Source organism: Eulemur rufifrons, chromosome 8 (assembly GCF_041146395.1).
Source record: "Eulemur rufifrons isolate Redbay chromosome 8, OSU_ERuf_1, whole genome shotgun sequence".
Taxonomy (NCBI): Eukaryota; Metazoa; Chordata; class Mammalia; order Primates; family Lemuridae; genus Eulemur; species Eulemur rufifrons.
In genome coordinates this window covers 61295682-61316921 of record NC_090990.1, presented here as the reverse complement: position 1 = coordinate 61316921, position 21240 = coordinate 61295682, and the positions used below count along the sequence as shown (strand labels likewise).

The window sequence follows — 21240 nt, the reverse complement described above, 5'->3', positions numbered from 1 at the left end:
CAGTTGATGCTTTCTTGAGCTTTCAACAGAATTTCAGTTCTAGTACATGATTAAAGTACCTCTGAAGCTCCATTTGAAAAATCTTAAAGCCAACCAATTATATTTGCAATATGCAAATATAATGATGGAAGAGGAGCTTTCTAATATGATGGAGGAGGGACTTTCTAAACCTAGAGAACATATCTGCTTATACACAGTACAAATGTATCTCTGTTAAATAAAGACATGTAATATAGAGAGAAAGTAAATGTAAGGAAAATTAAGTAAATATTAAATAATAGCTGAAACAAACAATGGTAAGCATTATGTTGAGAGAAAAAAGGCATAAAATATTTTAATAGAAACTAGACTTGAATTTATTTTTCAAATGCTAAATCCCAAAGATATTTTTAATACTAGAAATTAAACATTGTTCTTTTATGTGGCCTGATGGTTTTTCTAGTTTTTTGTTTTCAAAATATTAAGTGGGTACAAATGTTTTTGTTACATGGATATCTTTTATGATGCTTGAGTCAGGGCTATTAGTGTGCCCACCACCCACCCGAATAATGTTCATTCCACTTCAGGTAGGTTTTTATCCCAACTTTCCTCCCTTCTCCCTGTTGCTTGATTTCCAATGACTTTTAATCTTTCTGTGCCCATCAATCAGTTCCAACTTGTTAAGGAGTACACATGGTTTTTGTTTTTCTATTCCTGAGATACTTTACTTAGGATAATGGTCTCCAGTTGCATCCATATCGCTGCAAAGGACATCAATTCATTTCTTTTTATGGCTGAGTAGTACTCCATGATGTGTGTCTGTGTATATGTATGTGTACACACACACACACACACACACACACACACACATACATAGACACACACCACATTTTGTTAATCCATTCATGAATTGGTGGACATTTAGGTTGATTCTACATCTTTGTGAGTGTGAACTGTGCTGTTTATCAGTGGAATATTTTGGCAACTGAGGAGTTGCCAAGGGCAACCCACTTCAATCCCTATTTGACAAAGAAACAAAACAAAACTAAACACACATTTGAACAGAAACTCTTTACAATAATTAGTAGGAAGACTTAATTGTCCTTAATCTGCCTCCCTGTTCAAATATTCTTTCCCATTCAAAGTAATGACTATTATGAAATTTCATCATTCCCCTCTGAAAGTGTACCTACTTAATCCCAGCTTCCACGCTCTCTGAGAATGAAATTTTGATCCCATTTTTTTCTCAGAAAATAAAAACTATCTCATGTATAATATCTCCAGTGTTCTGATTCCCCAATAATTTATCTGTGACTTGACTGATTAATACATACTTCTGCATTACCTCAAAGGAATATTAGTTATACACTTTAAAAAAAGCCTCATTTAATCCTCATAAGAGCCATATGAGTTATATACTATTATCACCATTTTATAAATAAGGAAACTGAGACTCAAAGAGATTAAATAATTTGTTTATGGTCACTCAGCAATCAACTGGTAGAAGTTGTTTTCAGTTTCATGTAGTCTTCCTCCAGAATCCATACCTTAAACAGCTATAATACACCTGCTCAGTCAAGTTCTCTGACTCCCTCCCCAACCGACCTCCCAAGAAATTATGCTCTATCCATCAACTTATCTTTCCTGGATCTCTTCATACTGGTGCTAGTGTCTCAGCTAATACACTCAAGCTTCTGGCTTCTTACAAAAAAAGGAAAATCATTCTCCTTTGGCCCTGTATCACCTTCAACCCAAACTCAATAATTCCTCTTCATTTTAAGGTGGTAAAATATACACGTTATATATTGACTTCCATCTATGGAAGATTCAGATTTAGTTTTCTTACACACATCGTCCCCTGTGATATACACACTGCCCCATCCACCCATCCACCCACACTTACCTCCAATTTTTGTTAAAATCATTTTCAATGTGTGTAGTATTATAATTTGGTATGTGTTATTCATGACTGAAGCATCAAGCTGAATCTTTTTCCTAGTGTTAATAAATTTCTCTATTTTAGTTTGGTTAGATTTCTGTTTATTATAAATTTGTTCCAAATTTTTTGACAATATTATAAATTGCCTCTCAAAACATCCAAACATGTAAGATTATTTGTCAGCTAATTTGTTGTCTTGGAGACATTTTTCCCAAGCCTCTGTGACCTGATCCTGTCTGGATGGTCAGCCTGGATGTGCCTTTCCCCATCATTCCAGGCTTTTGTGGGGGAACTGATAAAGAATTTCAATTTTCTTCCTATAGCTTGACCTCCTTGAAAAAATTCTGGTCATCTCTTCAATTTTAGTTCAATCCTTGTCTTCCTAGACTCAATCCAGTCAAACTCAGACTGTCAGTACTCCAACTATTGATCCAAGCATTGTATTTAGTATGTATCACATTAAAGCAATTATCTTATTATATTAATATTAAAATCATCTGAGTTTATATTATCCTTGAAGAGCAGATGCTTCATCTTCTTAACTGAGAATCCTGGCTCCCGGAACAGTGCAAGCCATATATTTGATACTCAAGACATATTTTCTTTAATGAATAGCTGTCTGAAGATTTGGAATTGTTTCCATGTTACTCCACGTACTTACGGTTAATCTTAATATATCTTTAGACATCTCTTGACCTCTTAACACAATACATAACTCACAGGGTTCTTTTGAGGGTCAAACTAAGCAAAGCAAAGTAAATGAGAAAGCATGTAGTTAAGTGTAAACTGTTAAGTAACTGTAAATAGTTTTTATTTCTACAAGTTCAACATTCTATTAATAAGTTATTAAAACTTTTAGTGCATTAGGTCTAGTGTTATGATTAGTGAATATAAAAATATGATAAAGAAAACTCTACTATGTATTGAATAACCATCCCATTGTCTGTGGGATCTAGCCTCTGTCTCTGATCTTGTCTTCACTTCTCTACTTCACACATTGTGCTCAAACTTAACTGGCTTCTAGATGTTTCTGGAAGGCCTCTATTCAGTCTCACTTCAGAGCTTTTCCATTTGCCATTTCAACTGTCTGGAACCCTCTGTTTCCAAGTCTGCAGGACTCACCCGTTGCTTCATTGAAGTATCTGCTTAGACATCATCCTCTAGGAAAGACCTCCACAGACCAACTCCATCCCACTTTCTTTCTTCTTTCCCTGGTTTGCTTTCATTTCATAATTTTCATTTCCAACTAAAAATGTGAGGTCAACAATGCAAATACTTTTGTTTTGTTTTGTTCAATGTTGTAATTTTAGTACCTGGATCGATGACAAATATCTTGTAAATTTTCAATAAATGTTTATTGAACAAAGATAAATGTGATAATTATGTGTCATACACTCTTCTAAATGACATACACATGATCTCATTTAATAAAAATCATCACAACTTTGTGACATGAGATTGATAAAGTACAGCATTTTTGCAACATAAATTTCCATTCTTCCACAAAACAGAAGCCTAGATTTATTAGAGTTTATTTGATGTTTCACTTTTAAGCATTGTTTTAATCTTATAAATGGTATCTTAAATATGACCAAAGCGATACTGTATGTGCATCTTTTTCTATTTTATTCATCAGTAAAAAGTCTCTTTTTCAGACCACAGATAAATATAGGAGTCTATGTGCATTTTGGAACTACTCGCCTGATACCATGAATGGTAGCTGGTCTTCAGAAGGCTGTGAGCTGATGTACTCGAATGAGACCCACACCTCTTGCCAGTGTAATCACCTGACACATTTTGCAATTTTGATGTCTTCTGGTCATTCCATTGTAAGGCAGTTTTCCACTTCATATTTATAAATCTGCCTATCTATGTTCCTTTTTCTGTTTTTTTCAGTATCATTCAAGAAAATAATATTCTATGTCTTTCTAGGGTATAAATAGCATATTTTACATAACTGATAAAACCTCACCCTTATCTTTCTTTTAGTCTTTGTTTTCCTACCTGCCTTCTAAGATATCATATCTATTAATAAGTGGATTGTAAGTTATTTCAAGTCTAGGATTTAAGTAGTCTGTAATATCTAGTAGATTACATGTTAAATTAGTTTTTAATGCTTCTTTCAAGAGCTAGTTACCCATTTTAATGTATCATAGAATTTAAGGGCCTTTTCCTATTTATTAAAAGTATATTTTTACCATTGACAAAGTGCTTAAAAATGTCTGATAATTGATCAGTAAGTATTAGCACATTTATAACTAATGTAATGTTTTTAGCAATGTGGAACCCCACAAAATTTTTAAAAATGAAAAATCTCTTTATGGCTTTTTATTATACATTTTGCCTTAGTAGTATTTTCCTTATATAATCATCAAATAATTTCTTATTTTATATCCCTGTGTCATAATCTTCATTAGATTACAGGTTTATTTTCACCTATATTTAAAATCCATTATTAAGTATATAAAGTAGCCAAATAAATCTGCCTAAACATATTGTCAATCATAAAAGTGATTTTCTTTCTGGATGTTAAGCAGAAAAGTCTCTATTTTGTATATAAAAATAAGTATTCATCTAGTTAGAATAAAAACAACATTCCCCTTTTCAAAGTCTCTGAACTATACTACTTTGATATTTCATATATGCAGCATTGCTAAAACCTTTGTTTAATGTGTTTTAGATGAATCACTGCATAGAAATAAGACTTGGTCTAACCACTGATAAATCTGTTTTAATTAACCATTTTTCCATTACAATAATGAATTGCCTTTCTAATATAATGAAATTGATGACGATAACATTGTTAAACCATATACTAATAAATACTATGCCTAGAAAAAAATCACCAATTATAGAACTGTAAAGTGCTACATGATTTATATCAGATTTCTCTGGATATTCAGGATTTTTGAAAGTATTAAGTATTTCTCATATAAATGCACATTTATAGTTTTACATTTTATGAACATTTTGATTAATGTTTCACTGAAAAAGGAAGTTCATTATATGTTGTAGTTCCTTTAACAAGTTACCGAGTTATTCTCTTAACAGCTTTATTATTATTTTCCCTTAGGGTATTAAAGATTATAATATTCTTACAAGGATCACTCAACTAGGGATAATTATTTCACTGATTTGTCTTGCCATATGCATTTTTACCTTCTGGTTCTTCAGTGAAATTCAAAGCACCAGGACAACAATTCACAAAAATCTCTGTTGTAGCCTATTTCTTGCTGAACTTGTTTTTCTTGTTGGGATCAATACAAATACTAATAAGGTATGTAGGCCTTCTTTTCTCTATTTTTATTTTGTAGATATTTGTACTTTTCTAAATATATATGTCATGGAAACATGAATTATAATTAAAGGTTTAATGGGGCAAACATACTAATTATTTGCTCTTAAGCTTTCCTTTCTAAGTTTGATAATGCTAACATATCTAAATAAACTACTTATCGAGGCCATTAAACAAAAGACCAAGGAGAGAGAGAATTGGAAATAAGTTTACCTTAGGATAGGGACTGAATATAAATGCAGTCCACGGGTTTATAGGTTGAAATATAATAAATTGGTTCTACCTAGTATCTGAACTTTCCTAGCTACCCATTTCCCAAGATTATTGATCTTGAACATCACCAAATAGTTTCTTCTTTTTTTTTTTTTTTTTGAAGGAATAAATTGTATTTGTTGTAAACTAAAACAGGTTATTATAAAATATCCAGACTTACCAAAAATAGTTTCATATTGTGTTAGTCTGAATCCTCCTAGAAGCAGATACTAAGCTGGGATTAAATATGCAATACATTTGTTAGAGGAAATGCCTGTGAGAGAAAATGGGGAGAGGCTGGGAGAGCCATCAGACTCAGACTCAGGTCTGACCCCAAGTGAAGGAGAAAGGGAAGAAAAGAAGAGTGGACGGAAGCGTTTTACAGAGCAGTGCAGTTCTAAGGAAAGTTCAGCGGGGGGATCAGGGAGTCTTTTGGGGGGGTCCTAGAGCCAAAGTCACCTGTCAGCGGCATCCTTTGACTCTCAGGAGCAGGAATGCTTTAGTGACCCTGATGTGTTCAGTCCCTGGCTGGGGGAAGTGTGAACTGTAGCTGGAGCTTTAGGTCAATTGCACTCCCTGCAGTCAGAGATTGAAGAAGTGCGTTCTCATGACCACAGAACAAGAAATTGCCTCCATATTTCCATCCTTCTTAAAAAATTTTCAAAGACTGAAACTGACAATCAGTTATCAAGGTTCTCTTCTCAAGTAGGTGCCGCAAAGCATCTATTCTAAATATTATATGCTGGAATATAAACTCCTTATCTGTTTTCGTGTTTTGCGTTAGTCTCCAATGCCTATTTTCCCCTTCAGGTGCCACCTAGCATCATCTTCACTCCAAAAACTATTCCCTTTAGTGTTTATTTTCAACTCTCATTCATTTATTAAAGCCTTTCCATTTTCAAGCCATATCTCAAATCTCACTTCCTCAGTAACGTGGTTCCCAGATTTTAATTGCCAGTGATCTCTGTGTTCCCCAACCTTATTTAGTACCCTCCAACATATTTTAGTATTTAATCTTATTAATCTTGAGTTGTTTTCTGTTTAAATAAGTCGGATAGGTGTGTAATATGTTATCCCTCTGGTGATACATATCATCAATTCTATTATTCAAGTGCATGTAACTACTTCTTTTCCTGTTATTTCTTATCAGCTTAACTCCAGTTCTAGATGTGAAGTAAACACTGTTAAGTAACGTTTAACTGAAAGCCATCTCATATTTACATGATAATATTACAACTAAAAGTGATTCTATAATGGATATTTTAGTAAAATATATCATTTGTCTGTTCTGTAAATTTTATTTTGTCACCTAATCAAGATATTCATTTTATTTTGTTTAGCACACTATAATCAATAATTTTCATTCATTGAGCATGAATAAAATAAAGGAGAGGCACCTCCAAAACAGAAATCAACTTAAATCATAACGTATTCAGCAAGATACCATGGTTTACATGTGAATAATCCACAATTTATCACATAAAATAAATCTATAAAAATGATAAATCTCGGTACAAGAACAGTAACTTAGTTCTATCACAGGATTGGTTAATGCCTCACTTTGATGGAGCACAGTTCATTTAAATCAGCTAGAAGTAGTACATCTCAAAAACCTGACATGATGGATATTTAAATGTGATCAATTACAAAAAGCTTCGTAATTTACAGAGAAAGTTGAGATTTTATGTTATGACAATTTTAAAACAAACATTGCCTCTGGTTTCTTTCTTTGCTTTTTAGCTCTTCTGTTCAATCATTGCTGGGCTGCTACATTACTTCTTTTTGGCTGCCTTTGCATGGATGTGCATCGAAGGCATACATCTTTATCTCATTGTGGTGGGAGTCATCTACAACAAGGGATTTTTGCACAAGAATTTTTATATCTTTGGCTATCTCAGCCCCGCTGTGGTAGTTGGATTTTCAGCAGCATTAGGATACAGATATTACGGCACCACCAAAGTGTAAGTTAAGATGATTTCATGAGCATTTGAAATGCAATTCTGAATAGGCTTTGCATATCTTTATGATTTTGCTTTATTGTACCATCTACAAACATATTTATAGATTTTTATCTATTATTTACTTTTCAGATGTTGGCTTAGCACCGAAAACAACTTTATTTGGAGTTTTATAGGACCAGCATGTCTAATCATTCTTGTAAGTATATATGAAATTGTTATTAGAATTCAAAAAAGTGATGACTAAAGTGTGCTTAAAATTCCCAGCAATTAGATGTTAATCTAAAACAAAAGAATTTTGAACACTTTACAGTATATCATTTATTAACATTTTACAGATATTTTGATGGAAAATATATATATATATATATCTTATAAATTCAAAGGTATGACAATTCATTTTCCCTTTCTGGAAGAGGATAGATTTCTGCATAACACAGTGATAAAAACATTTTTCACTTATCAGTAATATCTCAACATACTTCAATACTGAGAATGTGCCAACCAACTGATAATCTGGCATTTCAGATGTTTACGTTATTTAATCTTTTATCGATGATTGGTCATCTTTGAAGATTAGACTGTCATCTTTATAGTTTTATCATCTTTATAGTTTTATCATCTTTATGTACCCTGTCATCAGAAAGTGATTTTAAACTAAATTGCAACGTCAGAGACAAGAACCCACTATTTCTCATGAACAGACAAGTCACATATTGATAGTCCTATTTCAGCAAGGAAGAGGGCCTTTTAATTCTTATTGGAAGTGGTTTCAAACCTACAAATTTGGCAGATATTATATGTTCCATTCTAAATAAAGACATTTTAATACATCTCAAGAATATTTCTAAGTGCTGAAAGTTTTCAACAGCCATTCTGAATATAATAGTCTGTCAATGAATCTGGGAGGTCTGACAAGACTCTAGAGTGGAATGAATTGTCAGTGGAGGAGTTGTGACAATATTTTGGACGACTTTTGTTCCATATGTTTTGACCATAATCTAGCCATCTTTTTTGAATTTCTTTTTCTCCCTCACTCTTTTCTCTTGAGTTTTTTATGGTTGTGAGAGAGAGCTGCTAAATGGAGAAAGACCTGAAATTCAAAGCAGAGAGTTTTCATCAAGCTTTATTTTTTAATGGTGTGGGTAAAATCAAGTGCATTCAGAAACCGTATTTCCTAATCGTCACAGAAAACTATTTATAATTCTCGCAATGAATCTAGCAATATTTAAAAAAGAAAAGCCATTGGCTAGATCTCAGCCAAAACAATTTGAGTTAATTTATTATAACTACAAAATTTTCAATCCACATTAGAATACAAACTGAATGTTGTCCCATTGACATATTTTCATGTGTTGCCCTGATGTGACTATTTTGTGTGAAGACATATTCTAGATATTCTAGTTTTACTGATCTTCTCATACAGAGTGAACGACCTCTGATACTGTTCCACACAAGTGAGAGGTCCGTGGAGCAAAGAATCTCAAAGTTTAAGTGAAAAGTAGGAGGCTCCCAATTGCATTGAAACAGTAAAAACAGGAGCATATTTTTCTCAAATGAGAAAGGGAAAGTATTCTCTGAAATCATTTTTTAGAGTTGCTTATGCAAGGCGAATTGAAATTATGTTACAGTAAGGTATAGAGACTTTAGATGGGTTTATCTAAAAATGAGTCCTGCAAACTTTCCTAGAAGTCTAAGTGAACACCATCACATTGTTTTAGTCTGGAATTAGTGAACCAGTTTATCATCTGTATGTTTCAGTATGATAATCATTCTCAGGTTAAACAGAGGGTCAGCTAGTTAAAAAAAAAAAAAAAATGGGTGAGACATCTCAGTTTTACTCTAAAACTAAATACTGTTTATCTTTTATAGTATCTTTTAAAATACTAAAAATTTTTCAAAAATTATTGAATCAAAGTGAGTTAATTTACTCTAGTTATATTTGTTCTGCACTGCATTATTATTATCATTCAGCTGTATAATACAACGTTAAGTGATACTTTTCCTGTTGCCCCAGAATAGCATCTACTTTAAAGGTAAGTCAAAGAGATCTTAAACAACAAACATTTAAAAAAGAACTACCAGCAGTTTGGGCCTGACTCTTCCCACAGGTCTTACAAAGAGACAGTAGGAGCAGCTATAGCCCAGTAAGAAGACTGAGGAAGGAAGCTCAAGGGGTGGTGGCTCAGAGTTAGGAGTCTTTGGCCTTTTGGTGAATACAATGTTCTCTATTAGAAGTTTTGGGGTTTTTTTTCGCAACCCATGAGTAAAACAGGTGGTGATACCCTATACCCTGAAGACGAGATGTAGAATACTCCAAAGGTGTGCAGAATATGAAGTCAGAAATAATAAAAGGATCATCCTAATCCCAGATTGTTAGTAGAATTTTCATGTCTCTCTTGTATATAAGAAGGGCAGAGTATGCTGAGCAATTTGTTTTTGTGAGAGTTTGACATATATCCCCTGATTTGGGGCCAAATGTGAACTTTGAGACTAGCACCTGCCTTTGTTTGGAGTTTCCCGCAGGCTGCATGTTTACTGAAGTATTCCTCAACAGCAGGGAAGGAAAAGATTATTATATAGTGTGCCTAAGAATAAAATCGTGGAGAAACACACAAAGACTTTAGCTATTCTATAAGCACAGAAAACTCAGAGAAGTCAAAAGAAGTTGTAGCACTTCCCAAATCAAGTGAAGTTATGTACATGAAGAAAATGGGTTGAATGGAGACATGGTTGCCCCTCTGTGAAGAACTGAAGGGACCAGGATGAAAATGAAATCCAGTGAACACCAAGTAAACAATTTCTACCATCTAAGTGGATGCTTTCTCACAAACTGAAACTACTAACAGTAATACGAACCAAGTGATATCATGACACTCCCCCATCATCAACAGGTGGTCAGACCCTTCCAATCTCTAAGAGCAGAGTGTGGACCCTTGGCAACGGAGGCCCAGTATCTCAGGACCAACCATATTGCCCCAACTCCTAGACACAAACATATATACTCCAAGTTTCTAGAATGGAAAAAGAAGTAAAGACCAGATTTTCTAAAACCTAAAATTACTAACAACTGTGGCATGTAGATTTATGTCAGTGTCTAGAGAAAAAAAATTTACGTTTATATTAAAAAAAAACTTATACTTCACCAAGTAGAAATTCCTTTCTAAACTGAAAAACACAGCTTATTCCTTAATAATCTCCTTAAATCTATCACATTTTTATCATCCCATTTTATAGTGAAAGAAACATAGACTTCGATTCAAAATGTTAAGTGACTGACCCAGGGCTATTAAGTCTGCAGGTAAATGTTGGGTCTAGAACTTGAAACTATTTCTTGTCTCAATCCCACTTTTCATTTTACATTGCTTTTTCTGCAGTTGCCTTCTAACCTATCTTCTGCTGCTATTCTCTCCCATTTCATTTTAATCTATCCAGAATTAAATGCCCCAGACTCAGCTCAGATAACGGGAGCTATTAATAATAACAATAAGAATTTTAATGTTAAGCCCCAGTATATTCCTGGAAGGAATCTAAACATTCTTCATGTATTAGCACCTTTAATCTAATTCTTAAAACAACTCAATAATGGCCGCGTGTGTGTGTGTGTGTGTGTGTGTGTGTGTGTGAGAGAGAGAGAGAGAGAATATGTGCAGATCTGCAAATCCTGATTTTTTAAATATTGATGAATATGTGGCAGCATTTAATTATAGCAAGATCTGATTATAATATTTGTGCCTGTTACTATATAGAATTTGTTAAAAGTCTCTAGTAAACTATGCCAGAAAAAGTTTATCTAAAATAAAACAAAGTAATTGTGAAATATATTAAAGCAAAAAACAAAAAAAATAATAGAAACTTAATGGAATAAATAGTATTTATTTTCCAGAAAATAAATTTAAATAGATAATTACGGGCAATTTTTTATGGCCTTAAATAAGGAATAAGATTGCTTTCACGGCTTTCTCTAAACAAATCTAAGAAGACACGTACTCTAGAGAAGAAAACTCTATAGAGCAACTTGCAATCGCTTTCGTTCTTACATGGAATCCTTGCATTTCATCTATCAAGCAAGAACTACTAGAGGAAAGACTAGAGACTAATGTCTTAAATGGTATTTGCCTTTTTTTATGAATGGAGCCCTGGGCATGCCTGGTTTGGGATTATGATGTGAAATGCCTTTGAGACAACATGTAAATGAGTAAGAACAGAATTAGTTCAGCACTAGTGGCTTTTGCTACCCCTAGGTGTGTTGTTTCAAACAAATATTCAAGCTTTTAATCTATTCTGATAAGTGTTAACTACTTAGGTATTTATTTGAACAGCAACATTTTCTGCATTGATCATATGAAAGTACTTCAGGTGTTGATTCATTAATATTAAGGATTTCTTAGAATTCTGAAATATTACCCAGTGACCCCCACTGATTCTATCTACCAATCACTACATTTAAAATGTTAATATGTGACTGTACTTGAAAAGGCGTTGCCATGCTTTTGAAAGATTGAGCTGTACAAGAAAGAGGCTTCTAAATCTTTGTAAAGCAAGCTGCAAACTGAAGATAATTTCTATAATTTATTTCTTTCTTCAATATTTTTAATCTTTAATGTGGAATTCTTTCAACTAAAACTATGTAAGTGATTAGATTCAAGTGCACAAATATAAAGAAGAGTTTGTAAAAATAATTAAACTTTAAACTATAAATTGAAGTTTCCCATAGACACATTCAGTACTGAAGAATAGAGTTTGCTTGATTGAGGCAAATACTAATTAAGCTATGTCCAAATAGGGCATTTTCTTTTTTAAAAAATGCGAGCTTTCATTTGATTTTAAATCAAAACTCTTAAAATTGTGTGTTGTTGTATCACTACTGTTAATTTCTTTTCAGGTCTGCCCAGAACTCCACTCATTTTTTGTGGCAACCTCCTCTAATTATTCTTTCTATGTCTACCATCTCTTCATTCCCTTTTACTAGGAAATACCTATTAAAACCTACTGAAAATGAATTTTTTACATAATCTTTACAAAACGGACCATGTCTACATATATTTATTATGTGATGCATTCTTATATTTTTAATTGCACAAATTGCTGAAGATTGGAAGAAATGCAAATATTACAAAACTATGTAAAGTAAAAATGAACATTCCATCCTATGTACTCTCCATAACTACTCTTTTTCTTAATACTTACTCTGTATCCTTCCAGACCTTTGCCATGTGTGTGTATTTGATTACAAATTTTAAAAATTGAAATTGTCTATAACTTGCAATATATCATATTCATTCTTCCTTGTTAGAGTATACAGTTCTACCATCTTCTTATCATTGCATATTATGAGTATGCTCTAATTTATTAAATTATTTCCCTATTGTTGAATATTTAATTTGTTTCCAAATTGTACATATTACAAATAATACTGCACAGATAATCTTTGTTCCCATATAGTTGCATATATCCATTTTATAAAATTGTTAAGAGGTACTTCTTAGAAGTAGAATGCAAGCATATATATTTATAAATTGTACAAATTGTCCTTCAAAACAATTAATTCAATTAATACTTCTACCAACAACATATAAGAATGTCCTTTTGCTGACATTCTTTCCAACACTAGATATTATCTTCTGAGGTGTCTAAATGGCTAAATCATAATACAATAATCAAAAGGAAGGATTAAGATAGATTAGGATGTTACGGCAGTGGCATAGTTGACACTGTGAGCCAAAGCTTTGTTGTGGAGGCTGTTCTGTGCATTATAAGAAATTTTATAAGCATCTCTGGTCTCTACTCACTAGATGCCATCTACCATCAACCCCTAAATATGACAACCCAAAATGTCTCTATACACAGCCAGATATCCTCTGGGGGATCATATCCCCAGTTCTCTTCATTGGGAACCAATAGTTTAGACATGGATGTTAGTTGTCTTGAATAGGAGTATATTTTGCAGTTGTCTACAAATAGCATAAATATATGAAAAATAATTAAAATCATGGTTTGGGCAATGCACTTTTGATGACCATATCAAAGTTATATTAGAAACACTACCCATTGTAATTTTAAATGTTCTGGATAATAACATCAATATTTTAATTTAATGTCATCATATTCGTTAGGGCCATCTTTCAGTGACCTGTGTGGTTCACTATACCTTAATATTCTAACCTTCATCCATAGTATGTATTAATAAGTGCCTGTAACATTTTGCCACTTTTGTCATGTTATTCTGGCCTTCTTGAAACAATAGATAACTAGAATTTAAAATAAGAAAAAGTAGAATCTAAAAAAAAACCTACATAAATAATACATTGGTAGTTTCCAATACGTTCTTGTATGTGAGAGTTGTATTCTTACTGGGAATACCTTCAAAGATAATATCCTTGGGACTCATATTAGAAAATTTCATAAAAATTGAATAACCTCATAGAAATCAGATATCTAAGAGATATTTTCAAAAAATCCCTTGGATCTCTCAAGCCCAATTAGAAATAACTGATTAAGATGAAGTTCACCACTAGCATTTCCTTATGAATGTAGCTTTACACTGAGGGATGTTACATAATGATATGATAAAAGGGAATAACTATGAATGTTGGTAGAGCTAGATAGTCAATAGAATTATTATTCACTATACATTTGAGTAGTCTTTTCATCTTTACAAAACACTTTTAATATACCTGATTAATCCCCACAGAAGCTTCAAGAAGTACATGAAAATAAAAATATTAACAGCATTTATTAAAAGATGATTTTTACTAGATTTTCACACTATAGTGTGAAATTTTGATGTATCTACTTATGAGTACCTAAAGGGGTTCTTCTATTTATAACTTTTTAAAAATGTGGAAAAAGTCCTTGAAAAGAACTAATTACACTAAAGCAAATTATGTGTATTCTTTTGTAACTAACAAGATAAATCTTTCAAGTTTCTATTCACTAAGAATTCATAAAACTCCTTAAACTTGGCCAAGAGCACAGTATGTACTCCGGTCAGTCTTTGGACTTCTGATCACCCTCTGAGAGTAACACAATATCTTTGCCCAAGCTGATCTGCAATAAGAGGGAGCCCTTCTTTGAATCAGTTTTATTAACATTTGCAGAGCCCTTGTTCTACGCATCTGAAGATATTTAAACTTCCCTATAAGTGTTTATCATCTCCCTCTGTTCTCTTTTATATACCAGCAAATTATGAATTACTCATTCTAAGAGAATGGACAGTCTGTGTGGCCCTGTCTTGATATCTTTCTCTCCTAGGAGAACATTGCCCTGTCTGCTTTCAGTGCTTCCCAAGGAGTGAATATTTATATTCCTTCTGATGCAAAAAACATGCCTCCTGATAGTATCTGATCAAAAAGAGAGCCCAGTTGTTCAGTGTCAGGGGGCAGCTTTTAATCATTAGAGTTCAATTCACATTTATTTGGGTGAGAGCTACCTTTATGTCTGTATATTAAATGAGTGAAAACTAACACTTAGGAACTTAAGCAACTTAGGATCACCCAATTAATGAGAAGCAAAGAGGAGCTCAAGCTTCCAGAGTTTACACTCTGCACTGTTGCACCACCACACATATCCTTTCATCTTCCCTTACACAAGAGGTTGAAGGGAGTAGATCTTTGTTAGGTCCGTGAAAAACTCATTCTTATATCCTGGTTTTCAGAAATGGTTTCAGGATGAGTTTTGAGAAATCTAGCAACTTCAGATCTTATAAAAATTATTCATAAACTTTCAATTATTTAAATTTACTTAGTGAAGGTGTCAAAATAACTTACATGATCCTGTTGAAATTGGGGGAAAGTGTGTCTCTATAAAGATATCTCTTCCCATTTTGTATTGCTTTATTTAAATACATGATAAGAATTTTTTAACAACTAACCAAAATATCCTACCTAAAATCCTGAATGTATCAGAACACAGATCCATATATGGAATGCAGATAATCTGGGTGTTTACTCTTCTTCCAATTGATATTCATCAATAAATAACTCCCAGTGCTCTATATTACATCAAATTGCTCAAGTTTCTTTTTTAATTTTTTCTCATAGAGAAAAAGCTGAAAGGTGAGATTAATACATCATTTTTAATTATCCTTTATTTCATACTTCTAATTTGCAGATCTATTTTCTTTAGAAAAAAATATGTTCTATTACATTATTTTTCTTATTTCAAAATTTTACAGTGGTACAAATGTTTTTGGTTATATGGATCAGTTTTGTAATGCTTGAGTCAGGGCTATAAGTATGCCCATCACACAGATAGTGTACATTGTACCCATAAGGTAGGTTTTCATCCTCTTTTCTGCTCTCCCCCTGCTTGATTTCCACTGTATTTTACTTCCCTCTGTGCACATATGTGTTCATCATTCAGTTCCAATTTAATAGCGAGTACATGTGGTGTTTATGTTTCCATTCTTTAGATATTTCACGTAGGATAATGGTCTCCAAATTGATCCAAAAGGCATTAATTCATCTTTTTTTAATGGCTGAGTAGTATCCCATGGTATACCACATTTTATTAATCCACTGTGAATTAATGAGTACTTGGGTTGATTCTGCATCTTTGCAATTGTGAATTGTGCTGCCATAAGCATCCTAGTGCAGGTGACTTTTTGATAAAATGACTTCTTTTCCTTTGAGTAAATACCCAGTAGTGGGATTGTTGGATTGAATGGTACGTCTACTTTCAGTTGTTTGAGGAATCTCCATACAGTTTTCCAAAGAGGTGTACTAATTTGCAGTCCCACCAACAGTGTATAAGCATTCTTTTCTCTCTCCATCCATGCCAGCATCTTTTGGTTTTTGGACTTTTTAATAAAAGCCATTCCAACTAGGGTAAGGTGATATCTAATTGTGGTTTTAATTTGCATTTCCCTGATGATTAGTGACGTTGAGCATTTTTTCATATGTTTACTGGTCATTTGTCTACCTTCTTTTGAAGAGCTTCTGTTTATGTCTTTTGCCCACTTTTTAATGGGGTTGTTTGATTTTTTCTTTCTGACTTTCTTGAGATCTTTGTAGACTCTGGATATTAGCCCTTTATTGGATGTATACAAATAAGTAGCATTTCTATATACTAATATCCATTAAGCTGAGAGCCATTCACAATAGCTACAAAGATAATAAAATACTTAGGAATATACTTAACCAAGGAGGTGAAAGATCTCTACAAAGACTACCATGAAACACTGAGGAAAGAAATCACAGATGACACACAAAAAATGGAAAAACATATCATGCTCATGGATCAGTAAAATCAACATTGTTAAAATGTCCCTACTACCCAAAGTGTTTACAGATTCAGTGTAATCCCCATTAAAAATCAATGTCATGTTTCACAGATCTAGAAAAAATAATTCTACACTTCATTTGGAACCAGAAAAGAGCCAAATAACCAGAGCAATATTAAGCCAAAGGAACAAATCTGGAAGCATCACATTACCAGACTTCAAACTAGACTATAAGCCTATAGTAACCAAAACAGCATGATATTGGCACAAAAATAGAGACATAGACCCATGGAAGAGAACAGAAAACCCAGATATAAAACCATCCCCATACAACCAACTGATCTTTGACAAAGCAGACAACAGTATACACTGGGGAAAAGAAGCCCTATTCAATAAATGGTGCTGGGAAAATTGGATAGCCACATGTAGAAGAATGAAACAGGATTGGTATCTTTCACTACTCACAAAAATAAATTCAAGATGGATAAAAAGCTTAAATGTAAGGCATGAAACCATAAGAATTCTAAAAGAAAATGTAGGAGAAACTTTTCTAGCTATTGGCCGAAGCAAGGAATTTATGAAGAAGGCCCCAATGGCAATCACAGCCACAACAGAAATAAATAAATTAAACTTGATTAAATTAAAAAGCTTCTGCACAGCTAAGGAAATAATCAACAGAGAAAATAGACAACTTACAGAATGGAAGAAAATATCCACAAGCTACAGATCCAGTATTAGATTCTTTAAAAACATTTATGATTTTCTCTAACTATATATAAGTAGTACTAAATTAAAATAAAAGTACAGGTAGTGTGAAAAGTAAAAATCTTGGAAAAAATAGATGCTACACTTTGAATATTTCAAAATAGGTCAAATCTTTTATCAAGTATTGAAGCCCCAATAAGGCTGTGCTAGTAACTGAGGGGATATAAATGAAGGTGAGGCCTTGCTCTCAAAAAGTATATCAAGGTGACATATAAACAAACAGCTCTAAGATAAGACATTATTATTAAGTTTGAGCCAATATTTTAGAAAAGCAGATCTGATCTGTTTATCACCTCCACTCCGTGTTTACACTTTTCTTGGTTTCACATTGCTTTTGGGATCAAGTCTAAAACCTTTCCCATGGCTTATGATAAGGGTGACCCTATTTGTTTATTTATCAGCAAAATATAGACCCTTTGGAGGATGAAAGTAAGTGACAAAACACTTCAAATTGGTTTTATTATATCGGTGGGGCTACAAAACAGCTCTATGCTAAAATCTATTTTCAAAAGTATTCCTTTCCTACAAAGTAAAAATGATTTGGGATAAAACCATGTGGCTGACAATGGCAGCCAGGGTTCTTGGGCTAGAACCATGTGGTTGACAGTGGCAGCCAGTTTGAACCCTTCTTCCACTACCCTCTGATAACATGCAGGAGGTAGTTGTTCCTCACCACCTGTGTCCGAATGTGTTTGCATGGGAGGTGATGCTTATGCTGTGTCTCGAGAGGGTCAGAAAAGAGATGAGATATTGCTGCTTAAAAAATCTAGCTAAATGCTAAAGAGAACAGAATTCAGGTCAACAGACATAAAAAATACCCATCCAGGGAAAGAAGGACATGTGGACATTGTACCTAGAGAAGGTACTGCATCTTCTAGCCCCTATCTGCTGCTCAGCCACTCTCAGGTGGGCCCTCTGTGTTTAATCACATGGCCTGCTTGACAGTTCCTGAGAGGCTCTGTGTACCTTCCCATCTCAGCACCTCTGTACTAAAACATTCCCTATCACTTCCTTCTGTCCCTCCCTCCATCTAGTTACCTCCTGCTGTCAACTTAAACAACACTTCCGGAGGGAAGTCCTCCCTGACTCATTGGTTTATAATAAATCTTTTTGTTATGTGCCTTCATAGAAGCCCCCCTTTTTTCTCTTTTGGAATACTTTTCTCAGTTTATAATTACATGTTTTAATGCAAATAACTGATTAATATCTGTCATCTCCAGGCGACTGTAAGCTCTGTGAAAACACAACCTTTTGGACTTTCTCCCACTCTGTTATCCTTAAGGTTTAGCATGCAATAATCACTCAAGTAATACTGTTGAATAAATAAATGAATGATGCACCAATCATAGTAGTTACTCAAAAATGTTATTTCCTTTCTCATATAGGAAATTTAAAGAAATCATCATCATGATGGAAATAGGATCATTTTGAGAAATTTTTACAAAAGAGAAAAATGTGCAGCATTCATTATAATCTATCACTTTTACTTTATTTTTTTTCTTCTTAAGAGATGATTACTATACCCCTGTACATCAATCTACCTATGCATGCTTTCACTAGGATGTTTTGTATTTAACTGAAGAAAATAAGGCCCTGGCCAAACAATGTCAGAAGTTCTTAAAAGCAAGATGGTTGTTAAAGAATACACACAATGGGTCCTTTCTATGCCCTGGATTTCTAAGATGTATAATAGATGAGGATAATGACATCAACTCTGTATACAGAGCTTCTATTTAAAAAATAAAATTAAAAGAATAAGAGCATTCTTTAAAAGGTATAAAAAAGGACAGTTATAATAATTTGGAGGACAATTTTATGTCTCCTTTGTTTTTACCTTTTAAATTAAATTTAAATTGGCAATACGTTTAGATATATCTTTAAATTTAATTGTGCAAGTTCAATTTTAGATTCTAAGCAAATAATTATATGAATTCATATAATTTTTATAACAAGTTTATAATTTGATAAACATATAAAGTTTTTCATTCTTATTAATCTCTATCCACATTTTATGCTGCAAGTATATGCAAAAACATTTTTCATTGCTTGTGTCTTAACAAAAGAGACTTCATCACATTCTTTTCATTGTCACATTAAATGGTACAATTGTTGTAAATGCTCTTCACATACAGTTTTTTCCATCACCTTTATTCCTTTTCTAGTGTCTTTCCCTGGCTTACAAACATCTACAGTTTAAAACCAACTATAAAAATAAGCCCATGACCTTCACTTACACCCATGGGGATCACTTTATATCCTTCATGTTTATAAGTTCCAATTTTCTTCTCCTTATGATTCTGTTTTCAAGACTAGTAAATTTTTCTCTCAAACGCTGAAAAAATTCAGCTATTAAGATATTCCTAATAGAAACATGTTAAAATATGAAGTGTGAATACTCTTTCAATCCCTAAAATGATTATATGTTAGGATGGGATTTTAACCATATAAAATAAAGCAATTATTTAGCTATAACATAAAATGAGGAAGTTTCCTGCTAACTTGCTGATTAAGACTTTTGTTATGGCCTACTTGTGTGCCCACGTCTTAGAGTAATGAATGTACATCATAAAATCCATGAATCTATAGTTTCTGTAAGATGCAAAATATTGAAGATTTCCCATGGTATGTATCCAGAAAATAAAAGAAGTATAACTTAATCCTTTCCCTTTACTCAACATTATTCCAGGAGGGTCATTACATTTTTATAATTTAGAATATATCTCTCAGTTTCTATTGGCTTATTTAGCTACAAATAATCTATTTTCAATTATATATAATACTGCTGTGTCAAAATCAAGATGTGTGTCAAAACAAAAAATGAATTTTTAAAAATATTTAATCAAATTAATGCTTGACTACTCCTTTACATATGCTGTTCAGGATATATGGGAATTTAATATAGAGTCCATCCTTCACCCTTTTATTCATTCAACAGATGTTTATTGAGCATCTTTTATATGCCAGACATTGTTCTGGATCTTAAGAATACATCACTGAATAAAACAGAAGAAAGAGCTTACTCTTGGATCTTGGATTCTAGACCAGGAGTCAGCAATGGCCATGGCTTGTTTTTGTAAATAAAGTTTTATTGGGATACAGCATATTCATTTGTTTATGTATTGTCTAAGGCTGCTTTAATAGTAGGATAGAGTTGAGTAGTTGTTTTAAAGACCATATGACTCTCAAAACCTCCAATATTTACTATGTGGACCTTTAGAGAAAACATTTTCTGACCCCTGATCTATCCTAGAGTAATATAAGAAAAAATAGCTTTCCCCTCTATAAAATATCCCAGAATATCACATTGCACTCAATATGGATACGTCTTATATTTAAGTTATTCTGTTTATGGATCACTTTTTAAATAAAGTTATCCCTTCCTTTCAATAAACTTCTTGAAGATAGCCAGGTTTTTGACTTGTAAATTACAATTCTACCCTGAAAAAGTATCAACAAAAATGAATAATTATTCACACAAATGATAACTGTTTGAATTACTCTTGAATTATATCCATTTCAATATTTATTTTGCTGGTATTATTTCAGAGGAAAGTCCTGAAAGTGGAAAATAATTCTCTGTTTTATATTAAGGATATATTGCCCAAAAATAAAGACTGGCAAATATAAGTTCTGATAATTTAAGGTGCTATTTATAGGTCCAATGAAACTACGTAACAAAATAATGTTTATCCAGCTTTCAAATAAATATACATTATATATATTTTTGGACACTTCACATATTGAAAACAATCTTGAAGAATATAATTCTATCTGAATTTTATAATCTAGTGATAATAATTGATGTTTGTTCAAAACTGAAATATTGGGC

The 21240-nt window shown here is 32.9% G+C and overlaps 1 protein-coding gene across 1 annotated transcript in view; it reads left to right on the top strand.

Annotated features, from left to right (window-relative positions):
* Positions 1-21240, top strand: part of ADGRL4 (adhesion G protein-coupled receptor L4) — a 107780-nt gene that overhangs the window by 73843 nt on the left and 12697 nt on the right. Inside the window, exons 9-12 of the mRNA XM_069478118.1 lie at positions 3574-3747; positions 4992-5195; positions 7206-7426; positions 7556-7622. Coding sequence (XP_069334219.1) covers positions 3574-3747; positions 4992-5195; positions 7206-7426; positions 7556-7622 — 666 coding nt within the window. The remainder of the gene's footprint in view (positions 1-3573; positions 3748-4991; positions 5196-7205; positions 7427-7555; positions 7623-21240) is intronic.